Raw genomic sequence first — 24,249 nt, forward strand, 5'->3', positions numbered from 1 at the left:
AATCTCATGATACACGGCCCCAGTCATCCTCTCTTTAATGCAGTGGACTCGTCCTGTCCCTTGTGCAGAAAAACACCCCCAAAGCATGATGCTACCACCCCCATGCTTCACAGTAGAGATATTCTTTAGAATGCACTCTTCATTCTTCTTCCTCCAAACACGCTTAGTGGAATTATGACCAAAAATTTCTTTTTGGGTCTCATCTGACTACAAAACTTTCTCCCATGACTCCTCTGTATCATTCAAATGGTCAAAAGCAAACTTAAGAAGGTCCTGGACATGTGCTGGTTTAAGCAGGGGAACTTTTCGTGCCATGCATGATTTGGAATCATGACGTCTTACTGTATTACCTACAGTAACCTTGAAAATGGTTGTCCCAGCTCTTTTCAGGTCATTGACCAACTCCTGTTGCGTAGTTCTGTGCTGATTCCTCACCTTTCTTAGAATCATTGAGACATGAAATGAAATGAAATGAAATGATCTGCATTTATATAGCGCTTTTCAAGTCAATGACTTCCCAAAGTGCTTTACAATGTGCCCCACATTTCCCAATAGCGGCCTTGTATTGCAGCCATGTAAGACGCTAACCTGCTTATTGGGGGTATTAGGGGTTCAGTGTCTTACCCAAGGAAACTTCGACATGTAACACGGACGAGCCGGGATTCGAACTGGGATCCCTTGATCCCAAGACGAGCGCTCTACCTCCTGAGCTACTGCCGACCCCACGAGGTGATATTTTGCATGGGGCTCCACTCCGATTGAGATTGACCATCATGTTTAGCTTCTTTCATTTTCTAATGATTGCTCCAACAGTAGACCTTTTTTCACCAAGCTGCTTGGGAATTGCTCTGTAGCCCTTTCCAGCCTTGTGGAGGTATACAATGTTGCCTCTGGTGTCTTTGGACAGCTCTTTGGTCTTCAACATGTTACAAGTTCAAGTCTTACTGATTGTATGGGGTGGACAAGTGCATTTATGCAGCTAATGACCTCAATGAGGTGCATTTCATTCAGGATGATACATGGAGAGCAGGTGGACTTCTAATGGGCAGACTAACAGGTCTTTCAGGGTCAGTACTCTAGTTGATACACAGGTGTTCAAATTCTTATTTTCAGCTGTATCAGACAAATAAATTGTTAAAAAAAAAGCATGCATTGTGATCACTGCTTTTTTTCTTTTTAGTTTATCTCTCTCACAGTGGACATACATCTACGATGAAAATTTCAGACCCCTCCATTATTTCTAAGTGGGAGAAATAGCAAAATAGCAGGGTTTTGAAATAGTTATTTTCTCCACTGTATATAATTAGGAGCACAGAATTATACGATATAAAGATCTATTTATTTAGCCAAAAGTTTATTATTGTTAAGAGGGCAAGTATTAAATAAATGGCTTTTGGTTATAAGATGCTGAGAATGTCTTCAAATATAATAATTTTAGTACAATTTGTTTTCCACATTTTTATTTATAACGCGCTTGAAAATGAACCACGTCTAAGAAAAAGTTGAATAGATAAACAACCTACTTTTACAAATACAGCTAATTTAGCATTCAATTGAATATTAATATTTGATGTTTTTTTGGTTTAGCTGGTCATTTTTCTTTTTAAACCTGAATATATTCTACTATCGCTGGTTTAAAAGAGGATTTTGTTTATTTTACCATAGTTTTAACGTATCATTTTGGTGCAATAAGAAAAATGAAAAAATATTCTATAGGGCCGATAGCACATATAAATTTTCATAGGAGTCATTTTATGTATTAAAAAATGATAAAAATAATCAAAACTGACCATCATTTTTTGTCATATTAAAAATTCAGGTTTATATTATACTTATGTATTTTTGTTATATAATATCATTGTTCAAATCAATCTTTTTTAATGAATTACACATTTAAAATAAAAATGTTCAAATGTTTACACAAACAGCATGTCAAAATCGCAGTAAAATATAAAAAACTTCTTCTTAAAATGAGCAAAATAATCTACCAATATGGGGATATTTTTGCAGCCTAATTAATGAACTAATATAAAGAAAATTAAGTCACCTTAAAATGCAATCTGAATTGGAAAAAAGTGGAGGGATGTTAAATAATTTTCTACATTTTAACATGTTCCATCAAATTGAACACGTATACATCAGTCACAGTTAGGACAAGTTTAATTTATACAAATAATTTCCCCAAAAGGCGATGAAATATTTCTTAAAACACATAACAAAGGGTTCAAGAATAACAAATGTATAGGTAGTAATTGAACACAAGTTAAAGTTTATCTGATAAGCAAAAGCTGTGCCTAAAAGAGGAGATTTGAATTTGAAATGCGGTTTGGTCCATCAGAATCTTACCAATGCCTGAAGCAACTGACAAATGCTGCCCTCTTGTGGCTTGGATATGTAATGACATCATTTTTATGCTTAATCAATGCACTTTTTAGTGGTTTTCCCTTAACCATTAGGGTCGTATGGGCACCGTTTACTGTAGTGTGTCTTGGGAAAATACAGCCTGCTGGTGCCCATCATTCTCTTGGCCACCAAATGTGGTCAATCCTCACTTACGTTCCCGCCCACAGCCCCTCTTGCCCCGGTCATCGACACCCAGAAAACATTGGCCTACGACCAGCTCTTCCTGTGCTGGCGCCTCCCGCAGGACTCGGCCCCGGCCTGGCACTTCTCCGTCGAGTACCGGAGAAGGTCGGGGGTGTCGGGGGACACGTGGGGCGGTACCCTGTCTCCCGACGCTTTGGCGCCGTGGCGGAGCCTGGACGAGGTGCGGGGTACGAGCGCCGTCGTGGACCAGCTGCAGATTGATAGCGTTTATGTGATGAGGGTGCGGGGCTGCAACAAGGCCGGCTTTGGAGAATACAGCGAGGAGATATACCTTCGGACACCGCCCGCTCCTGGTAAGTTTGAAGTAATCATTATATAAAATGACTAGAAGTAAGCCCCCGGGCCCAGGCCCTGGCCTGCCCCGAAACTATTATCTCAGACCGGTCGGGCTTCTCTCTCACGTTTTTTTCCTTTGTGGAGGATCAAAACAGCGTGGACTTACTTTTACTGAAGTAATTATTTAAATAAAGAAAATGCTTAAATCAGTTTAACTCAAAATAACTAAATTCAAATTTTCCTCCTCAGTGTTGTGGTAAAAGTTGCGCGGCTTTCTCCTTCCACCTCCCTCACATCAGATATCATTTCGAATCTTTTCAATGTGGCCGACAATTTTTTCAAGAAAGAAAACAAAAAAATCTTTCGTTTTTGTTTTTTATTTTTTTTTATTTTTCTGCCCTGGCGCCCGCCCCGAGACTGGGAGGTTGTGGTTCAAGCCTCGGCTGGGGCATACCTAAGACTTAAACATTGGTACCCGTTGCCTCCCTGCTTCAGCATTAGGGGTTGGAAATGGGGGTTTGGTCACCTAATGACACCCAACACCTCAGTTGGGTTGAGCGAGGGGGCTGGGAATCCCTTCCTCTGAATCAATCTCCCAAAAAAGAGTCAGAAATGACTCTAGCCACCTCCCACTAGGGGGATATGGCTGTGGTATATATATATATATATATATATATATATATATATATATATATATATATATATATATATATATATATAAATTAAATCCAATGTTTACTTTATTCCGATTTCAAAATCTTTGTTTGGTTTGGAAATTTCGGAATTTCAGTTGGTTTGGCAATTTGCATACTCGGCGGCCAATCAGAAGCCTGCATTGAATGACTTTGTGCTTTCGGACTTTCCCGAGGATTATAAGGTCTTCATTTGCATATCATTTTCCAAAGTAGACACACAGAGAACACAAGAAAAATGGATATCGTGTGACGTCATTATGCACGCACCATTTTTCGTTTTGCTAATTGTTGATTGCCATGTTGTATTGATTAGAGCAGTGTTCTTGTTTGCTTGCTGTTGAGGAATAATATGCTTAAAGGCTGAACCACAATGACCTGCTTATCTTCTCGCACATAAGGAAACTGCACCCCCTGACATATCCTTACCAGAAATCAAGCCAAAACCTCAGCCCCAGAAGAAATATTCAAAAGAAGCTAACAAAATTTATGACGCTACAAAACGTAAACGTACATTAAAAGCATCGTGGAAAGAGGAGTTCACGTGACTTGTAGCAGAGGACGCAACGCAAACATTGCATAAATGAAGATAAGTAAATACAGGTACATACTGATGGCAGATGGAAAACAGCGATGTCATAAACATGCACTAAATGTTATAAGTAGATTTATAATAAACTTAATTTTAAAGTGTTGTTCTGTTATATATTCTGATTCTCAATCCTTAATACTTTGCAACAATGGGTTTTTTTTACGATGAGTTGTCTTAGTGTGTTTCAAGTTGTGAAAAATGGGGCTTGCAACTTTATGGCTGGGCAGGCAACTTTTCAGAGTTGTCTGCCCTGGTGTCCGGTAACTTTTTGTCATGAGTTTCATACACTGATTTTAAGTTTCAAATTTGTTTTTAAAAGGCTTTTAATGAATACCAGCATCAAAAGATGTTCCGAGCACCAATACATCGATATATGTCCTGGTATCGTTTTCTAAGAATTAATCACACAGTAAGGAAATCCCTTTAAAAGTACATATTCTTGTGTTTTTTGTTCTTTATGCGCCTCTCCTTCCTTCCGGTTCTTTTCTCCACTCTGCGTTTGTCCAGCCTGAGATTTCCTCTTCCTGTCCTCCCCCTCGTGTCCCCCTCCCATCGTCTCTTCCGGCAGTCTTGTCTTTTTCGCTGGACTCCCGCTGGGGTTTGCACTCAGACCGTCTGGCGCTGGGCAAAGGTCAGACGTACGCCCGAAGCGTGCCGGGCCTTTCCCTGCTCAAGGTGGCCGACCGCGCCCTCACATCTTGCCACTTGACCGCCGACCTTCTGGTGGCCGACCTCGCCGTCTCCCAAGGACGCCACTACTGGGCATGCTCGGTGGAGCCCGGATCCTACCTCATCAAGGTTGCGATTCTTGAGGTTTTTCGGCTGTTTAAATGGAGGAAAACCCCACTTTTATTTGCTGTCATGCAGGTTGGAGTAGGGCAGGAGGCAAAACTACAAGAGTGGTTCCATCAACCGCAAGACATGGCCAGTCCACGGTGAGAACCTTAAACATGTCAGGGTTGGGTAGGGTTACTTTAACTGGATTACTTTCAATGACTTTTGGATGACTCCAATACCAAATATGCTAATAAAAGACAAAAGAAACTAAATATGAATAAAATGATGACTCACAACACGTGGTAAGCTTTCTCTCCTGGCTTTGATCTATTTGATCTCCGGCCAAACTAACATAAAATGCGACAGAAAGAAAATGAAAATAAATCCAAACAGCTTGCCAACACCATTTTTGCCGTTCCACGTATTCCGTTACTCTCCAAGCCTGCACAAAATGTAGTCATTTTATTCATATTTAGTTTCTTTTGTCTTTTATTAGCATATTTGGTATTGGAGTAATCCAAAAGTAATTGAAAGTAATCCAGTTAAAGTAACCCTACCCAACCCTGGTTATGTTTTATATTCCCTGAAACCGATGCATTATTATTGTATAATCAGGGTTGGGTAGGGTTACTTAAACTTGATTACTTTCAAATACTTTGGATTACTCCAATACCAAATATGCTAATAAAAGACAAAAGAAACAAAATATGAATAAAATGATGACTTACAACACGTGGTAAGCTTTCTCTCCTGGCTTTGATCTCTTTGATCTCCGGCAAAACGGACATAAAATGCGACAGAAACAAAATGAAAATAAATCCAAACAGCTTGCCGACATCATTTTTGCCGTTCCGTGTATTCCGTTACTCCCCAAGCCTGCACAAAATTTAGTCATTTTATTCATATTTAGTTTCTTTGGTCTTTTATTAGCATATTTAGTATTGGAGTAATCCAAAAGTAATTGAAAGTAATCCAGTTAAAGTAACCCTACCCAACCCTGCTTGGGATTGACGGGATACCACAGTCAATCTTTTAGTTGTAGTAGGGTTTGTATTCCCAACTACTTTGCTTGTGTCTACAAACGGGTAACTTCCTAACTAGTTTGTGGAACTAGAAGGATGGAATCACCCATTTAACCACCCATATGAAAATACTCATTCGTTTAAACCAGGGGTGTCAAACTCTTTTGAACTCAGGGGCCACACGATTGTGCAAACATTTTGTCGGGGCCCGGACTAGTAGATTAAAGAGAAAGAAAAAGAGAGATAATGAAATAAGAAAAAGAGGGAGGTAAAAGTAGAGAGAGTCGGACAAAGAAAGAAAAAGAGAGAAAGGAAGAGAGCGTGAGAAACAAGATAAAAAGTCGTGAGAGAGGGGAAAAGAAAGGGAGAGGAAGAAAGAAATCCAAAGAGAAATAGAAAGACAGAAGGAGAGAAAAGAGAAAAGAAAGTGTGAAGGGTATGACGAGAGAAAGAGAAAAGGAAAAAAAGGAAGTTAGAGCATAAGAGGTTAAAAGACACACAGAGAGAAAGAGACAAAGAGCAACAAAGGAAGAGAAAAAGAGAGACGCAGAGAGTGAAAGAGACAGAGACAGAGTGGGAGAAAACAGGTGGAAAAGAAAGAGAGAGAGAGGGAGAGATAAATAAATACAAGTACAAATACAGTGTCTTTGTTCGAGGCACCTGGCTTTGGCAACATCAAGTTGACATATTCTAACCTGCAGCTTGTTTTTCTCTTGCGCTTCTCTGAGTGTTGTCTCGCGGGCCGGATTCAATCCCTTAGCGGGCCTGATCTGGCCCGCGGGACGCCTGTTTGACACCTGTGATTTAAACCATGCTTAAGGGAATTGGCCCTAATAAATACTACGTTTTATGTATGTAGAAACTACTATTGTTGTAAAAATGTTCTACATTTTTGTAAGGGTTAATTATTTCATGAACCTTCTAGGGATGGTGCTGAAGTACAATGTTAATGCACAGATTATTATAATTAAGCAGTAGTCCTTTATCAGTGCAGGGTTCTGTATGCGGAAAGGCAGCAGTATCCAAAACACCAGAGGCAGACATACTTAATCTAATGGACAGGAAGAAGGTTTGGAGATCCAGATAGTTCATCAGGTGGTACTCATAAATCGCTAAGTCAGGCAGGGGTATGGTACACTGAGTAGACAAGAGCCCCGTGACAAGGGTGCTTGGAATGAGACAAGAAAGACAACGGACTAGCAAGGAACCAAGAGGACAGAGTACTGAAAAGGGAGAGTGGGAGAGTTGAGGGAGAGACAGACAGAAAGACAGACAGAACTCAAGATTACAGGATCAAGACAAGTTTATTTTTGACTCATATGTTCCAGGAGTTTAATAAAAATGTACTGCTAAAAAATCATTAGAACTTAACTCTTTAAAACGAAAAAAATATATATACCGTAAATTCCGGACTATAGAGCGCACCTGATTATAAGCCGCAACCACCACATTTTAAGAGGATAGCCGCTTTTGTACTTACACAAGCCGCACCTGTATATAAGCCGCATGCGCCCATTTACCAGCTCAGTAGCCTAGATGGTAAGGCGCCCGCTTTGAGACTGGGAGGTTCGGGTTCGCGCCCCGGCCGAGTCATTCCTAAGACTTAAAAAGTGGTCGGCGGCGCCCTCTGTTGGCTGCGGCTGCATCGGCTCGCTACAACGGGTCAGGTGCAATCGACATTTCGTTCTGTGTACATTGTTACACAGAATGACAATACAAGGAAATTATTATTATTATTATTATTATTAAAACATGTAACATAATCACAAAATTAACCCACACCTACTTTGAGTCCCGCGTGTTTAACTGAACATAAAGTACACAGTTCAAAAACCACAGCCGGCAAAATAACGGAAAATGATACCGGTAGTTAAGATTTGATGCAGACCTGCAGAGTGCGGGTCCCGTTAAAAGTAATCCAAGGAAAAAAAGTGTATATTTCCAAAGGTAAGGGTGGGAAAAATATATATCCACTATTGTCTGCCGTGTCCACAAACACCCACTTGTTTCTGTGATAAGCGGTGCAGATAATGGATGGAATGGAGTGTCTATTTTTAAATGAAGCTCAATTCCAAGTGTTTATTGTCATATATACAGTAAAGTTGCGAGCGAAAAAGAAAATAGAAACTAAGGAATGGTTGGCATTTCTTGAATCCCAAGACTTTAACCTTCCGAATGATATTTGGAACGATGCATTTGAGTGACATCGTACAGACACCGCATCCGCACGTGTCTACGACACGTATTTGCTTCTTTGCAAGCTTTGGGAATGTTAAGGGGGTAATCAGTTGGACTGAATCATCTGACTGTTCTGTCCACGTTCCCATTGTAGCGCCTTATAATCCGGTGCGTCTTATGTATGTCAAATATAGGACCAAAAACTATTTTTTCGGGGTGCGCCCTATAACCCGGTGCGCCTTATAGTGCGGAAAATACGGTAATTGAAGATCAATAATCCCCAAAAATGTGGATGTCTCAATATAACAAAAGGTTCCCCCCTCTGTACCCACTTCCAAGGTACGACCCCGACAGCGGCCACGACAGCGAGGCGGAGGATGTCCGAGATCCCCCCGCTTTCTGTTTCCTGACGGTGGGCATGGGCAAAATCCTCCTTCCCCGAGGCCCTAAACGCAACGTAGCCAAACCCGCCCCCCCTTACACGGCACCGCTGCCGCCCCGACTGGGCGTGTGCCTGGACTGCGAAGGGGGCAGCGTGGCCTTCTACGATGCCCACTCCCTGCGCGTTTTGTGGGGGGGCCACGTGGACTGTTCGGCCCCCGTGTGCCCCGCCTTCTGCTTCATCGGCGGCGGGGCCCTGCAACTGCAGGACCTGGTGGCAAGTCGCCGCGTCGAGGAGGGGCCTCCCCCGCCGCCGCCCAGGGTAAACGTCAAAATACGTGCCAACGATCGGAATAAATAATCGCATCAGCGGTCCCCGACCTTTTCTGTAGCACTGACCTATTTAATGTCTTTAACGCTATTCTCACGGCCCAATTATACCATTTGTATCCACTATGTCATCACTAGACCACCATCAATGTAGATGACATAGGAAAAGGCATTCGATTTGATCACATGGTCACACTTTTTTTACTCACGCAGTGTTCATTTTACCTCTGAAAAGTGATGGGTCCCGGGGACTCGCATGCTCAAAAATCTATGGGTCTCAACCAATGTTCCCTGTAATTTTCCACGAGCGTTCACACAAAGTCGGTGAGCATTGTGTTTATTTTTTCCGAGCTGTTACTTTTTTTTCTTTTTGTTCTCTATTTACTTTTTCCTACATTACTTTCATTTCTTTTTTTTCTGGCTTTTTTCTATATTTTTCCTTTTTTTCTCTTCCTTTTGTTTCCTTTTTTCTCAGCTTTTCACTACTTTTTCATTTTGGTATTTTTTTCATTTTTTGTTCTAGCCGTTTGAGAGACGGGTCTTTTTAATGAGTTGAGCCAAAAAAGCCGGTTCTCTAAAAAAAGACGGACTTCCTTTCACTACACAACAAGATCTCGTTGGCTGAGATCGGCGCGCAGATGAAAACTCGAACCGCGAGACCAAAACAACAATGGTGGATCTGCCTGACGAAAAGTTTGGAGTGCGGTAAATCTTTGTTAAAAAAAAGTAATCGGGTATTAAGAACAATTTTGTGGCAAAAAGGTTGCGTCTCGGGGACGCAGGTTGATTTGAGACTATGCGTCTAGGACGCAGGGACGCGGTCAAACGAGAACACTGTCATGGTACCAGAAAGGAATGTTAGCGAATGTAGAAAACAAAAAGTTGTCTTGAAAGATATAAATAACTGCAAAAAAAGCACGACGAAAGAAACAACTCTTTGTACCTAATTAAAAACCAGACTTGAAATTACCGTAAATTCCGCACTATAGAGAGCACCTGATTATAAGCCGCATCTACCACATTGCAAGAGAAAAAACGATTTTGTACTTACACAAGCCGCACCTGTATATAAGCCGCATGCGCCCACATTTAAACATGTAACAAACACAAAATTAACCCAAACCCGACTTCAAGTCCTGCGATTGAAACTAAATGGGGTTTTGGGGGTTTTTAAGGGTTATTGTTCTATCTTGTCCTTCATTAAAGTCCACAGTCCAAAAATCAGAGCCGGCAAAATGAACGGAAAATGATACCGGTACTTAAGGTTTGATGCAGACCTGCAGAGTCCGGGTTCTGTTGAAAGTAATCCAAGGAAAAAAGTGTATATTTCCAAAGGTAAGGGTGGGAAAAATATATCAGATGAACACATTTACTCACGCAACTCCTTTTATTTTAACCAACTTTTTACCCCCTCTTCTTTCCTCGTTTGTCCCCCACCTTTAGCGGTCCCCATTTAAACTCGGCACCCCGCGTTTGTTCCGCCCCTCATTTTTCGTTCACCCGAGCAAAACATATCAGAATAAGTGTCTAAAATAAATACATGACAAAAATATACAGTTGCAAATACATATTATACATGGGTTACACATATTTACAAAGAAAGACGGTACACCGAGAGAGTTTTCAAAGCTTTAATAATAATAATAATATAGCTTTGACGGGGCAGTTAATGGTAGCAACACTCGGGCGCCGCTGGCGGCCATTAGAAAAATTACATAAATCGGCCGCATCACTGAATAAGCCGCAGGGTTGAAAGTTAGGGAAAAAAGTAGCGGTTTATAGTCCAGAATATACGGTAAATAAACACATTGTCAATTTTATTTCGGTATTGTGTTCATAGTTTACGTTTAGTTTACCCTTAATGCCACCGATAAGCCTACCTGCATCTCGGTGTGTGAGAGTGTGTGTGAATGGTTAAGTGTCGAGTATATCATATAGCGCTATTGGAGTTTTTTTAGTGACTGGTTAAAGTGTTTTTCAGAATTATGCTTTGTCATTAGTATCCTACATATTATAACAGACACAGATGATAAGGGACATTTTCTAAAGACAACACATATGGACACTGTGTTTATTCCCAAACAATGGGAAAAATATTTTCTTGTTTGACATTGTATGTGTTAACTGGTTCATTTTAACAGTTGAGTTAATGCAGTTTTAAACCTAAACCAATTGACCACACTCTACAAACTTAACACTGCCATCTAGTGGCCGGAGAGAGTATTTGGTTTGCATTTGAAAAAATTTGATAGAAATCACCTAGTGCACAGGTGTCAAACAGGCGGCCCGCGGGCCAAATCAGGCCCGCTAAGGGATTGAATCCAGCCTTCGAGACAACACTCAGAGAAGCGCAAGAGAAAAACAAGCTGCAGGTTGAAATATGTCAACTTGATGTTGCCAAAGCCAGGTGCCTCTCACAAAGACACTGTACTTGTATTTATTTCTCTCCCTCTCTCTCTCTCTCTTGCTTTTCCACCCATCTTCTCCCACTCTGTCTCTGTCTCTTTCACTCTCTGTGTCTCTCTTTTTCTTTTCCTTTCTTGCTCTTTGTCTCTTTCTCTCTCTGTGTTTTTTAACCTCTTTAGCTCTAACTTCCTTTTTTCTTTTTCTCTCTTTTCTCTTTCTCTTTTCATACCCTTCCCGCTTTCTTTTCTCTTTTCTCTCCTTCTGTCTTTCTATTCCTTTTTGGATTTCTTTCTTCCTCTCCCTTTCTTTTCCCCCTCTCTCACAATTTTTTATCTTTTGTTTCTCACGCTCTCTCTTTTTCTTTCTTTGTCCTACCCTCTCTCCCTTTCTCTCCCTCTTTCTCTTATTTCTTTATCTCTCTTTTTCTTCCTTTTGAATCTACTAGTCCGGCCCCCGACAGAATGTTTGTTCCGTCGTGTGGCCCCTGAGTTAAAATGAGTTTGACACCCCTGACTTAAGAGACTCGCTTATTTTTTCGACATACTCAGAAATCTACGGCGACCAATGGGCCGGATCTGGCCCGCAGGCTATATGTTTGACAAGACTGGTTTACATTGTCGATAAATCATTTTTATCATTGCCTGACAAATTCAACAAAGTGGTCGTGTTGAAAAAGAGTGATGATAATATCGATAAAATCTCACGCCTTTTCCTATGTCATCTATATCTCTAGTGGTAAGGATTTGGCATTGTCACCGGCGCGATCTGGGTTCGATTCCCGTCGCATTCAATTTTAGGTAAATGTGGTCAGCAATATTTTACGACTGATCAATCATTGCTCGGATACTGTAAAATACTACCCTAAAACATCGTGTGTATCAGTTCTTTTTGGGGGGTAAAAAAAAAGTGCGTTATACACCGATAAATACACTCTAAGCAAAAAAATATATGTATTTATTTTCCCTGCGCGCCCAGTACCGGTCCAAGGCCTGGTGTTTTCCGACTCCTGTTCTACATCCATTTTTTAAGTACCGTATTTTCCGCACTATAAGGCGCACCTAAAAGCCTTTAATTTTTTCAAAAGCTGTCCATGCGCCTTATAATACAGTGCGCCTTATATATGGATCAATATTAAGTCGCAAAGTCTTGCAACTAAAGCAAGCAGCCGCCGACTAGATTTTCCCCCGAAAGCGAAGTCTTCCGCGGTGTATGCTGGGATTTATATACCGGCGTTTCATTGGCTAACCAATGTGTCAATCATCATTTGAATCAGTCACTATTGGCTAAAGTTATTCGGAGGTAAAGGGGGCGGTTCCTTTTTATCATTTACAGGCTCGCATAGGCTAAAGGGGCGAAACAAAGCCTGCAATTGGCCGAAAAAGATAAATGTGAATCACACGTTGGGTTGCACTACGGCATAGAGAAAACATGTTTTACTATTCTGTATTTGTAAATATTTTACTCTCCTGGATTTACTACACTCACGGTTGTAAGAAGACCATGGTTACGTTTCACTGTTGAACGTGACGGCTGCAAGAGAACTTAGGTGAGCTATGCGGATTTATACTTTCCCGGTATCTTGTTTTAGAACGATCTTGATGTTTCTGTAATCAGTCTTTTTTTAAACTCAATTCAATTCAAAGTGTTAATTGTCATATGCACAGTAAAGAACCCCGTTTCCCTGCACAATAAAATTCTTACTTTGCTGTCCACACATTTGCCAGCAAAAAATAAAATGGAAACTAAGAAATGTTTGTTTGGCGACGTTCCCATTGTAGCCCCTTATAATGCGGTGCGCCTTATGTACGGAAAATATAGGACCAAAAACTATTTTTTGGGGGGTGCGCCCTATAATCCAGTGCGCCTTATAGTGCAGAAAATACGGTAACCATTTGAATGAAGCAAATTTAGACTATGCAGAATCCTCACTTTGCATGTGTACGTGATAATACATGTTTAAAACGATGATTGTTGGCATATAAAAGCACCATATATGTATTGTTTTGAAAAGTTTGAAGCTTTTGATGGTGAATCTTTTAAATATTGCCGTTTTTCAGTCTTCACATTATTTTGAAGGGTACTTGTTGTGTATTGAATGTTGAGTGGGAATGTTTTTATTGCTGTGTTTGGCCTCATATTTGTACATGTATTTATTATAACTCCCTGATAAGTCTGCTTTTAAATCAATGCAAACATCTATCCATTATCTGCACCGCTTATCCTCAGTAGGGTCGCGGGGTGCTGGAGCCCATCCCAACTATCTTGGGGCAGTGGGCAAGGGACACCCTGAACCGGTTGCCAGCCAGTTGCAGGGCACACAGAGACGGACAACTCACTAGCTCACTCACACCTATAGGTATCAGAACCAGAACAGGATCAGGACCCAAACGCGTGACGTTACTCACACAAGCCTTTTATTTCACAGGAAAAGGGGAGTCATGCATGTTAGGCAGCAGTCTGGCGTGAAATGAAAGGAAGCCAAAGGCTGACGAGATCGATACCAATTGCCCGAGTTGATATCGGACAGATGGGGTCGATACCGGACGGAATGGGACAGACAGGATAGATAATGAAACAGGATATCGAAAATAAACAGGACAAACTAGACGTGAACGAAACTGGAAACCGATATTAAACAACGGGACAGACAGGATTGATATCAAAACAGGATCTCAAAATTAAACAGGACAAACTAGACGGGAACGAAACTGGAAAGCGATATTAAACAGGACAAAATAAACAGGAACCATACCGGACAGGGAATACCAACAGGAAACAGGACCGAGTCAAAACCCACGTCTTGTGGGGCAGAGGTTTGTTGACGGACTGACAAAGGAAGAGTGAGAGCACTGAGTCTAAATAGACAGAAAGCCAATCCGTCAACGAGCCGCAGGTGGCGCCAATTGGGCGCCATGGCAACCGTGACACCAATGAATATTTTTTTCCCCCCAAAATATTATAAATGATATTAAAAAGTCACGCTTTTTTTTTTTCACTGAATATACTATTAACAAAAATATTTTTTACAAAAACATCTACGGGAAAAAAATTGATAATGTTAAAACTTTCTTTTTCCATGTGCAATATTCTTCCGTCAAAAATATCTCAACAAAATGACAGCATTCTATTGTGTGCAAGTGGAGATTGGAAGTAACTATTCATGCCTGACACCAGAGATTGTGTATCTTGTCATATTTCCAACTGATTTGGATTTGATTGTATTATTTTCGAGCTAAAACCGAGTTCAACCACTTGAGGCGGTAGCGGATGATTCACAAGTCAAAAATAAATAACTGAGAATGTGATATGCTTTGGTTTCGTGAATACTTTTCTGCCTCGGGATACTTTTTGCTAACAGCTGCTGCTTTTTATGAGTTGTCAGTTAGTGATTGACTGAATTATGGGGATTATTGAGCGAGGGGGGGGGACACACCCTCCTTGAGTGTAGGTTGCATAACAAGTTGTGATTACATGCGAGTACAAGCCTCCATTGACTTGACAGCTGTGTTTCCGTAAACATATAATAGCAGGAATGTAGTCTTTGCAGACGAATTGCTTAAATTTAAATATAAGACAGTAAACATCTATCCACAGTGTACTAAAGTGTCACTTCACACTTCCCCGTAACGCTAACTTTCTTGGAACCCATCATTATGGGTAGAAAAAGGAAATAAAACCAACAATATCACAATAAAATGAAACGTGCACCCTCCTTATGTCAGGACCAGAACGGAAACAGGACTCACTCGCGTAACGTATACCACAAGTTTTATTGAAGGAACGAGGAAGTACGCTGGATGCAGGAAGCGGGTCGCTCTAGTACTCGGCTTGTGATCCGAATACGGAAGTGGATCTTCTGTGGCGAGCGATGGCTGTGTCGGGGACAGAAAAACGGGTCAGGAGAGCAAAAACGTGGTCGGAAGCGAGCTGTAAGCCAGAACGGGAGAGCAGACGTGATCGGGTGTCGGAAACAAGTCGTTAGCCAAGACGGGAGAGCAGACGTGGTCGAGATCAAAACGGGTCGTAGCCGGAGACAAACGGGAGCAAAAAAACGGGACAGGCGTGAGTGAGGGTTGAAAAAGGCCTGCCAAGAATACACGGAGATTCGCAGACGGACTGACAAAAGAGGATTGACAGGACAGGGTTTAAACAGTGGAGAAGCCATTCTGTCATCAAGCTCCAGCCGAAGCAAGCAGGATCGGAACGTGTTCCGAATGCGGAAGTGGAGCTTCCGGAGCGGGAGATCATAGCGTAGTTAGACGGAATAACAGGTCGTTAGCCGGGACCGGAGATCAAAACGTGTTCGGGATTAAAAAACGGCTCGTAGCAGGAGACAAACGGAGAAATCAGGAATGGACAAGTGGAAAACGGGTGACAAAACAGGACTGATGGGAGTCAGAGTCAAAAATGCTTGCCTTGTGGAAACAGATGTTCGCTGACGGACTGACAACAGGCGAATGAAAGGACTGAGCTTAAGTAGGACGTGGAACCAATCAGGTAGCCAGCAGCAGCTGGCGCCAAACGAGCGGGCACAGGTGAGTGTAATGATCGGTTGGTTGATTGGTTGGTTGATTGAGTAGAGGACTGATTGATTAATTGATGATTGATTGATTGGTTGATGTATTCATTGATCGATCGATTGATTGATTAAAGGATTGTGTCGCAAGCGAACAAAATCCAAAATTTGGCATTGTTTCTGTAATCAAAAACTTCAAATTCATCATCATCATCATCATTATTTATTTGTATAATTTGAGGTCGTTCTATGTTTATTATTTACGTTACTTTTATGTCCCTGTCGATAAAAATACAATTTGCTTCGAGAGCCTGCAATTTTGCAGCCAAGCCGCTAGAGGGCAACGTTGACTAACAATTTGGAATATTTTTTTATTTCTTCATACAAGAGCAATAGATAGATAGACAGATGGATTGATGTCTAGATAGATAAAAAGATAGATAGATAGATAGATAGATAGATAGATAGATAGATAGATAGATAGATAGATAGATAGATAGATAGATAGATAGATGTCTAGATAGATAGATAGATAGATTAATGGACAGATAGATAGATTAATGGATAGATAGATTGATGTCTAGATAGATAGATAGATAGATTAATGGATAGATAGATTGATGTCTAGATAGATAGATAAATAGATGTCTAGCTGTCTAGATAGATAGATAGATAGATGTCTAGCTGTCTAGATAGATAGATAGATAGATAGATAGATAGATAGATAGATAGATAGATAGATAGATAGATTAATGGATAGATAGATTGATGTCTAGATAGATAGATAGCTAGATAGATAGATAGCTAGATCGATAGATTGATGTCTAGCTAGATAGATAGATGTCTAGATAGATAGATAGATAGATAGATAGATAGATAGATAGATGGATAGATATGACTAGATAGATAGATAGATAGATAATAATAATAATTTCCTTTGTATTGTCATTCTTTGTAACAATGTACAGATAGATAGATATGACTAGATAGATAGATAGATAGATTAATGGACAGATAGATAGATTAATGGATAGATAGATTAATGGACAGATAGATAGATTGATGTCTAGATAGATAGATAGATAGATAGATAGATAGATAGATAGATAGATAGATAGATAGATAGATAGATAGATAGATAGATAGATAGATAGATAGATAGATAGATTGATGTCTAGATTGATGTCTAGATAGATAGATTGATGTCTAGATAGATAGATAGATGGATAGATATGACTAGATAGATAGATAGATAATAATAATAATAATAATAATTTCCTTTGTATTGTCATTCTTTGTAACAATGTACAGATAGATAGATATGACTAGATAGATAGATAGATAGATTAATGGATAGATAGATTAATGGACAGATAGATAGATTGATGTCTAGATAGATAGATAGATAGATAGATAGATAGATAGATAGATAGATAGATTGATGTCTAGATAGATAGATTGATGTCTAGATAGATAGATAGATAGATAGATATGACTAGATAGATAGATGTAGAGATAGATAGATAGATAGATAGATATGACTAGATAGATGTCTAGATAGATAGATAGATATGACTAGATAGATGTCTAGATAGATGTCTAGATAGATGTCTAGATAGATAGATAGATAGATGTCTAGATAGATAGATAGATAGATAGATACTTTATTCATGCCCGTAGGGAAATTCACACTTCCAGCAGTATCCTTGTGCTAAAAAAATAAAATAAAAGATATAGAATACAAAAATACCCAATATAACGTGTTCATAAAGAGCATTTAAATTGCGTTACGAAAAATACACACTGTAATTAAAATAAGGTAATGTACAAATGTTAGAACATCACGTTAAACAGGTAGAAACTACTTTCTAATGTGAGAAATCAAATGCCATGCACTTGGTTGCCATGACAACGCGTGATCCTATCCGAAGCAATCATTCTAAATGTCTTGGGAAAATACATTCAGTTACTGCTAAAATGTATTCTGTGGGAACAAGAATACACAGGTGTCATTGAAAAGGTTTTATTGCGCAAGAAAAACAAACAAACGAAAAAAAAACAAAACAAAATGTAACGCAACATCTTCATTTCGTCTCATTCTCACGACGATAGTTACTCCTAAATCCATGAATCAATCCCCTCGTAAAACTGTTCCATAAAATGATTGATTACAGTGCGGAATCATAAAACAAAACATTCAATCTTCTCACGAGCACAATCGACTGGGAGTTGTCTTTATTGGGTCATTTGTTATAGTTGCACGCAGATAAAAATAATAATAATAAAACACACTGAGAAAATAGCATCAAGAATTATTTGCAGGGGCAATTACGTGATGAGGGACACACCAGTTGTTCTCCTGCATGAAAGAACACACGCAGTACACCAACACTTGCACCTCAGGGGATTTTTCTGAACTTATTGCCTCTCCCTCTTTCGGTTTAGTGACAAAAAATGGGTTTATGTCAGGACCGGGACAGGAAACGGGAAGCAGAACCCACTTGCGTAACGTTACTCCCAGTTTATTGGGGAGAAGAGGAATGAGCACACACTCGATCCGGGGATCGTTGGTCGTGGAAGTGGTCAAAATCAAACAGATCGGGGCGAGAACAAAACAGGAGCAAAAAAACACAGGCAAAACGGGGATTCACAGGCTTGGCAAAACAATAGCAAAAACGTGGATTCACAACAGAGTTTAGCAGGAGTTTCGCAGACGCTCCGACACCAGGCGACTCACAAGACAGCGTTTAAGTAGTCAGGGAGCAATCTGTCAATGTGTTTCAGCTGGTGTCCGTGGGCGGGACCAATTGGGCGCCGTGGCAACCATGACCAAACCTGGCGCCACACGGCGGGGACCAATTGGGCGCCATGGCAACCATGACAGTTTAGGCATCACATTATTCTCAACAAAAACACACACTCATTTCGTATTTGTTTGGTTGCAATCAGCTTTTTGGATTTGAATTTGCACACATGTCGAATGCAGTTTTACATTTATTTACAAGTAAATGGCCCGGTGCTGCCTGAAGATTGGATTGGGCTGCTTGGCTGATTGGTTTTTTTTTAACGTTTACAATGAATTCAACATATTTTTCTTTGGTCTGAATTTTAACCAACATCATCCTTTTTGGTTTTACTTTCTTGCTCTGCCAATCAAATGATGATTAAAACATAGGTTCATTTATCTGTAAATATGACTGTGCCTCACCAGACACGAACCTCGCCGCAAGTCACGGGTATTGGGTGTTTGAAGAGTGTATCACTGATACCGATACCTGTGTCGGTACTCAACCATCCTTCATAACACAGGTGTCAAACAGGCGGCCCGCCGGCCAGATCCGGCCCGCTAAGGGATTGAATCCGGCCCGCGAGACAACACTCAGAGAAGCGCAAGAGAAAAACAAGCTGCAGGTTGAAATATGTCAACTTGATGTTGCCAAAGCCAGGTGCCTCGAACAAAGACACTTTACTTGTATTTATTTCTCTCTCTCTCTCTCTCTCTCTCTCTCTCTCTCTCTCTCTCTCTCTCTCTCTCTCTCTCTCTCTCTCTCTCTCTCTCTCTTGCTCTCTCTCTCTCTCTCTCTCTCTCTCTCTTTCCTTTCCACCCCTTTTCTCTCACTCTGTCTCCGTCTCTTTCACTCTCTGTGTCTCTCTTTTTCTCTTCCTTTGTTGCTCTTTGTCTCTATCTCTCTCTGTGTCTTTTAACCCGTTTTGCTCTAACTTCCTGTTTTCCTTTTCTCCTTTTCTCTTCCCCACTTCCTACCCTTCGCGCTTTATTTTCTCTTTTCTCTCCTTCTGTCTTTCTATTTCTCTTTGGATTTCTTTCTTCCTCTGCCTTTCTTTCCCCCTCTCTCATGACTTTTCTTTTTAACTCTTTTGTTTCTCGCGCTCTCTTCCTCTCTCTCTTTTTCTTTTTCTGTCCCACCCTCTCTCCTTTTCCCTCCCTCTTTCTCTTATTTCTTTCTCTCGCTTTTTCTTTCTCTTTAATCTACTTGTCCAGAATGTTTGTTCTATCGTGTGGCCCCCAAGTTAAAATGAGTTTGACAACCCTACTTTATAACATAAACACATTTTTTTTAATGTCTTCATAAGAGTTTGGGTCATTAATAGCATTGAAACAATTCCAAATAACAAGGTTGATGCGGCAAAGGTTTCGAAATATGTGTTTGCGTGCGTCCTCGGGGCTGCGCAGCAGAAGAGTTTCTCCGCCTCCGTCGTGGTTTTCCTTGTGTTTTTCAGGCATGGCGGCGGCGAGGTGACAAGCGGACAGGTCCTCATTAAGCTGTCAGCCGGGGGAGGTCCGTAACCCCCTCCCCCAAAGCCACTTCTTCATTTCATACAAATCATCTGACACCCTAGTCTCACGTTACGCAGACATCTTAATAAAGTGGCGTGCTTTGCCAACCAGTTGGATTTACTTTGAATGCGCGTGAAGTCAATGAACGTGATAGGCTGTGATCGGAACACGCTGGAGGGCTCGAAGGAGGGTTAATGTTTTTTCAAGTCGAACTATGACACACGGCCTGCGTGCCGAGGCACCATCTCAGCCTCAGGCGTGCTTTAAAAGAGTGTTGTTTGAAGCCTCTGACAGCTGATCACTTTTCTATAGAGACTCTTGGGGGTCTTGGCCTCCATATTGGATTACAAGTGTAAATGGAAGAAGATGTAACTATAATGGATCTGCGTATTTTAAAAGTTTAGATTTAAGTTGTTGAAATCTGAAGGCTTGCCTTACTGAGATTCAAAGATGGACGTCACTTAATTTTTAACGCCTTAACCCAGAAAAAACTGAAATGTTGATTATTGGTCCAGCTCACTGTCGTCAGTTGTTTTCAAACACTACCCTGAAGCTAGACAAATGTAATATCACCCATAGTGACTCGGTCAAAAATCTAGGTGTTATATTTGACCCTAATCTGTCGTTTCAGTTACACGTGAAAAATATTACTAGAATAGCTTTCTACCACCTCCGTAATATTGCGAAGATTCGTTCGATGCCGTCCCAATCAGATGCAGAGGTTTTAATTCATGCGTTTATTACTTCTCGGCTTGATTACTGTAATGTATTGCTTTCTGGTCTCCCGATGTCTAGCATTAAAAGTCTGCAGCTGGTTCAGAATGCGGCAGCCAGACTTTTGACTAAGACCAAAAAGTTTGAGCATATTACTCCTGTATTGGCCAACTTGCACTGGCTCCCAGTCCACTTAAGATGTGACTTTAAGGTTCTCTTATTAACATATACATATTTGCATGGGCCTGCACCCTCTTATCTCTCTGATTTGATCTGCGCTCGGAAAAGGCCGGTCTACTTGTGACTCCGAGAGCCAAGAAGTCTGCAGGCTCGAGAGCGTTCTCCATCCGGGCCCCGGTGTTATGGAATGCCCTGCCTCCGGAGATAAGATATGCAACCTCAATGGAAGTTTTTAAATCGAGGCTTAAGACACTCTTCTATTCCAAAGCTTGATTGATGCCCACCACAAATTCTGTATTGTCCTGTCTTTTTCCGACTGCCTGCCTGGTGGTGATACGAAGAAGAAGGACGATTTGAGATGAGTCAGCGGACCAGCGTCTGACCTGAAGCATGTCAACGCCTGCATGGACCAGCTGGCAGAGATGGGAAGCTGCGTCGTAGCCGTCATAGACTTTCTGGACTAGTTTACAGGCTGGGGGCGTCGTTGGTGTCATGCTTTTTCCGGACATCTTCAACATCTTACCTAATGTTTACTATTCTGTGTACAGTAATGCTAATTGTAATTCACCCTGGTCAATCCTGGAAGGGGGATTACCACATGTGAGGTCCTTTCTCACTGTTTCTTTTTTTTCCTCACACTGAGGTTTTTGAGAAGTTTTCCTTGCCCGCATGCTGGTTTAAGATCAGGTAATTGTGCAATTTTGTAATTGTAATCCTGTGCAGTCCTTCAAGACATGTTTGTGATTAAGGGCTATATAAATAAATGGGACTTGACTTGACTTGACTACATCGAGGGCCCAAAACTCAAACCACACCTTTGGTCACAGGATAAAATGTTTTTGAATACAGTAAATCTTGACTTGTTTTCACACATAAATATGATTTTCAAACAGACTATGATTCCAGAAAAAAACATTCTTAAACATTGAATAATGTAAAAAAAAATCAGAATAGGAAAAAAATGGAATTATATTGACCTATATGTGTTTGTTGTAAAAGGATAGTGGGATGTTTGGGTGCGTTCTAAGGGTTGGGCAGGGCACCCGTATGATGCGGCAGGGGTAAACCAGTGAAAGCTGTCGGGCCCTGCTGGTGAACAAAAGAGTGTGTTGTGTCACCCTGACCCGAGTGACATGGCCGCTTTCTGGTGTCCTGTTTCGTCTGGAGGGACGAAAGCATGACCAACTTAGGTGCCGAGGTGCCTAACTTGTTTGGGTGTTGGGCAATTGGGTTGGCCATGGTCCCAAAAATTTTGCTATTTCTTTCCCCTTTTATTTTCTTTGTTATTGTATGTGTTTGTCTTGCTGTCGGTCACCCATCTTGAGGGATATGACCAAGGCAGATAGATAGATGGATATTGTCAGGACCGGAACGAAGACAGGACCCACTTGCGTGCATTACTCTTAGTTTTAGGAGGAAGTAGGGAAAGGGTAGCATACACGATCCGTAGACGGTTGACCGTGGGGAGCAGGTCACTCAGACGCAGAAGTGGTATTTTCGTGGCGAGCGAAGGCAGAGTCGAGAGCGGGGAAAAACAGATCGATGGCCGGGTCGGGGGAGCAAAAACGTTGTCAAGTTCAGAAAAGGGGTCGGTGCCGGGAATCAAACAAGAATCAGGACCGGACAGAGTCAGGGTCGAAAGGGCTTGCCTAGCGGGAGCTGAGGTTCGCAGCCGGACTGAAAATGGGTGACAGGAAGACGGGGGTTAGAAAAGAGACAAGCAGCCAATCAGCGTCCGAGGCAGTTGGCGTCAAAGGAGCAGACTCAGGTGCCTTACATCAGTAACCATGACATATATGTGAAATTTGTGCTTTTCACTTTGCGATTTTTCTTTGGGTCCTCATATTCTTTTTTAACTCTTCAACTTTCTGTATTTCCTGATCAGGTTTTCCAGCTTACTCTGTTGTTTTGTCTTGTAGTGCCATTTTACATTAAATTCTCAATCGAGGCCACATTAGCTCCACAAAGAAGACACACGGGTTTACCAGCAATGTCAGTTAACATATTTTCAGCCTCTCCTTGGTTTTACACAACACTACACAGCATTTTATCCAGACAGAAGAGCAGCTTCAGCGACAGACTGCTCTCACAGCCTTGTGCCACGGACAGACTGAAGAGATCTTTTCTTCCTCATGCCATGAGGCTTTTTAACTCCACCCGGCGGAGTAAAGGCCCACATTAAACCACACCCCCTACATTGCATATTACCGAATTTTATTGCAATATGTATTCTGTGTAGCACTATCTAGATACTCTACACAACACGCTACAGTGGGTATTAGCACGTCACATTGGGTATTTGTATATTGTATTCCTTTTGCTTTACGTATTATTGTATTGTTCTCAGCGAAGGGATGCTGCTGGAAATGTGAATTTCCCTTCGGGGATGACTAAAGTATCTATCTATCTATCTGGTTTTGAAAGGCTCTGTTTTCCAAACCGACTTTTTACTCGGCCATTGTGAGAATCTGCCATCCGCGTAATCCACAGCAACATAAATAAAGGTCACCCTGCTTTTCTCCATTTTGCCTTCCGTTACATCGTGATAGATAGAGGTTCGTCCCTGGGCGTTATGTCTCGGCTTCCTGACGCTAAAGAGTCACTATTAATGAACTTGTCGGTCTTGTTTTTCAACCGGCTGTCATGTTGATTGTCAGTTGATAGTTATAAAAGTGGCTGCGCTCGTCAGGTAATAGCTAACTTGATTGATGCGGGAATATTTTCAAGAAATCTTGTGGCAGCGGCAGAAGCGCTGCATTGAGTACCGTATTTTCCGCACTATAAGGTGCACATAAAATCTGATTTTTTTTTTAAAAGCTGACTATGCGCCTTATAATCCCGTGCGCCTTATAAATGGATCAATATTGAATTACAAGGTCTCGCAACTTACGGTAAGCAGCCACCGACTCCATTTTTCGCGTAGAAGAAGAAGTGCGCAGTGCATACTGGGAAATATTAAACAACGATTCTCTTTTATTTGTGCGTTTGTATAAAGACCCTGAAATGGCTCCTATTAAGAGACACGCTTGCAACGCAGAGTTTAAACTCAAGGCGATCATTCACGCAGTAGAACACGGGAATAGAGCAGCAGCGAGAGAGTTCAACATTAATGAATCGAACACGAGAGTGGCTCGAGCCGGAAGAATTAAGAGTCCCCCTAGGAACTCGCTAACTGAACAATGGTTCCATGGGTGAATTATGTAAAACCCACTACAACGTTTTACATTTTAGTTATTATGTTATTGCTTTACTGTTATTGTTTTGCACTTGTTGTTTTTGCA

The 24,249-nt window shown here is 41.1% G+C and overlaps 1 protein-coding gene across 1 annotated transcript in view; it reads left to right on the forward strand.

Moving 5' to 3' along the window:
* Window positions 1-14,566, forward strand: part of trim46a (tripartite motif containing 46a) — a 44,464-nt gene extending 29,898 nt beyond the window's left edge. Inside the window, exons 9-12 of the mRNA XM_088327428.1 lie at window positions 2,571-2,900; window positions 4,736-4,965; window positions 5,035-5,102; window positions 8,484-14,566. Coding sequence (XP_088183554.1) covers window positions 2,571-2,900; window positions 4,736-4,965; window positions 5,035-5,102; window positions 8,484-8,886 — 1,031 coding nt within the window. The 3' untranslated portion in view covers window positions 8,887-14,566. The remainder of the gene's footprint in view (window positions 1-2,570; window positions 2,901-4,735; window positions 4,966-5,034; window positions 5,103-8,483) is intronic.
* The last annotated feature ends 9,683 nt before the right edge of the window (window positions 14,567-24,249 follow it).

The sequence above is a fragment of the Urocampus carinirostris genome, chromosome 2 (assembly GCF_059441175.1).
Source record: "Urocampus carinirostris isolate Australia breed hairy pipefish chromosome 2, RoL_Ucar_1.0, whole genome shotgun sequence".
In the NCBI taxonomy this organism is placed as follows: domain Eukaryota; kingdom Metazoa; phylum Chordata; class Actinopteri; order Syngnathiformes; family Syngnathidae; genus Urocampus; species Urocampus carinirostris.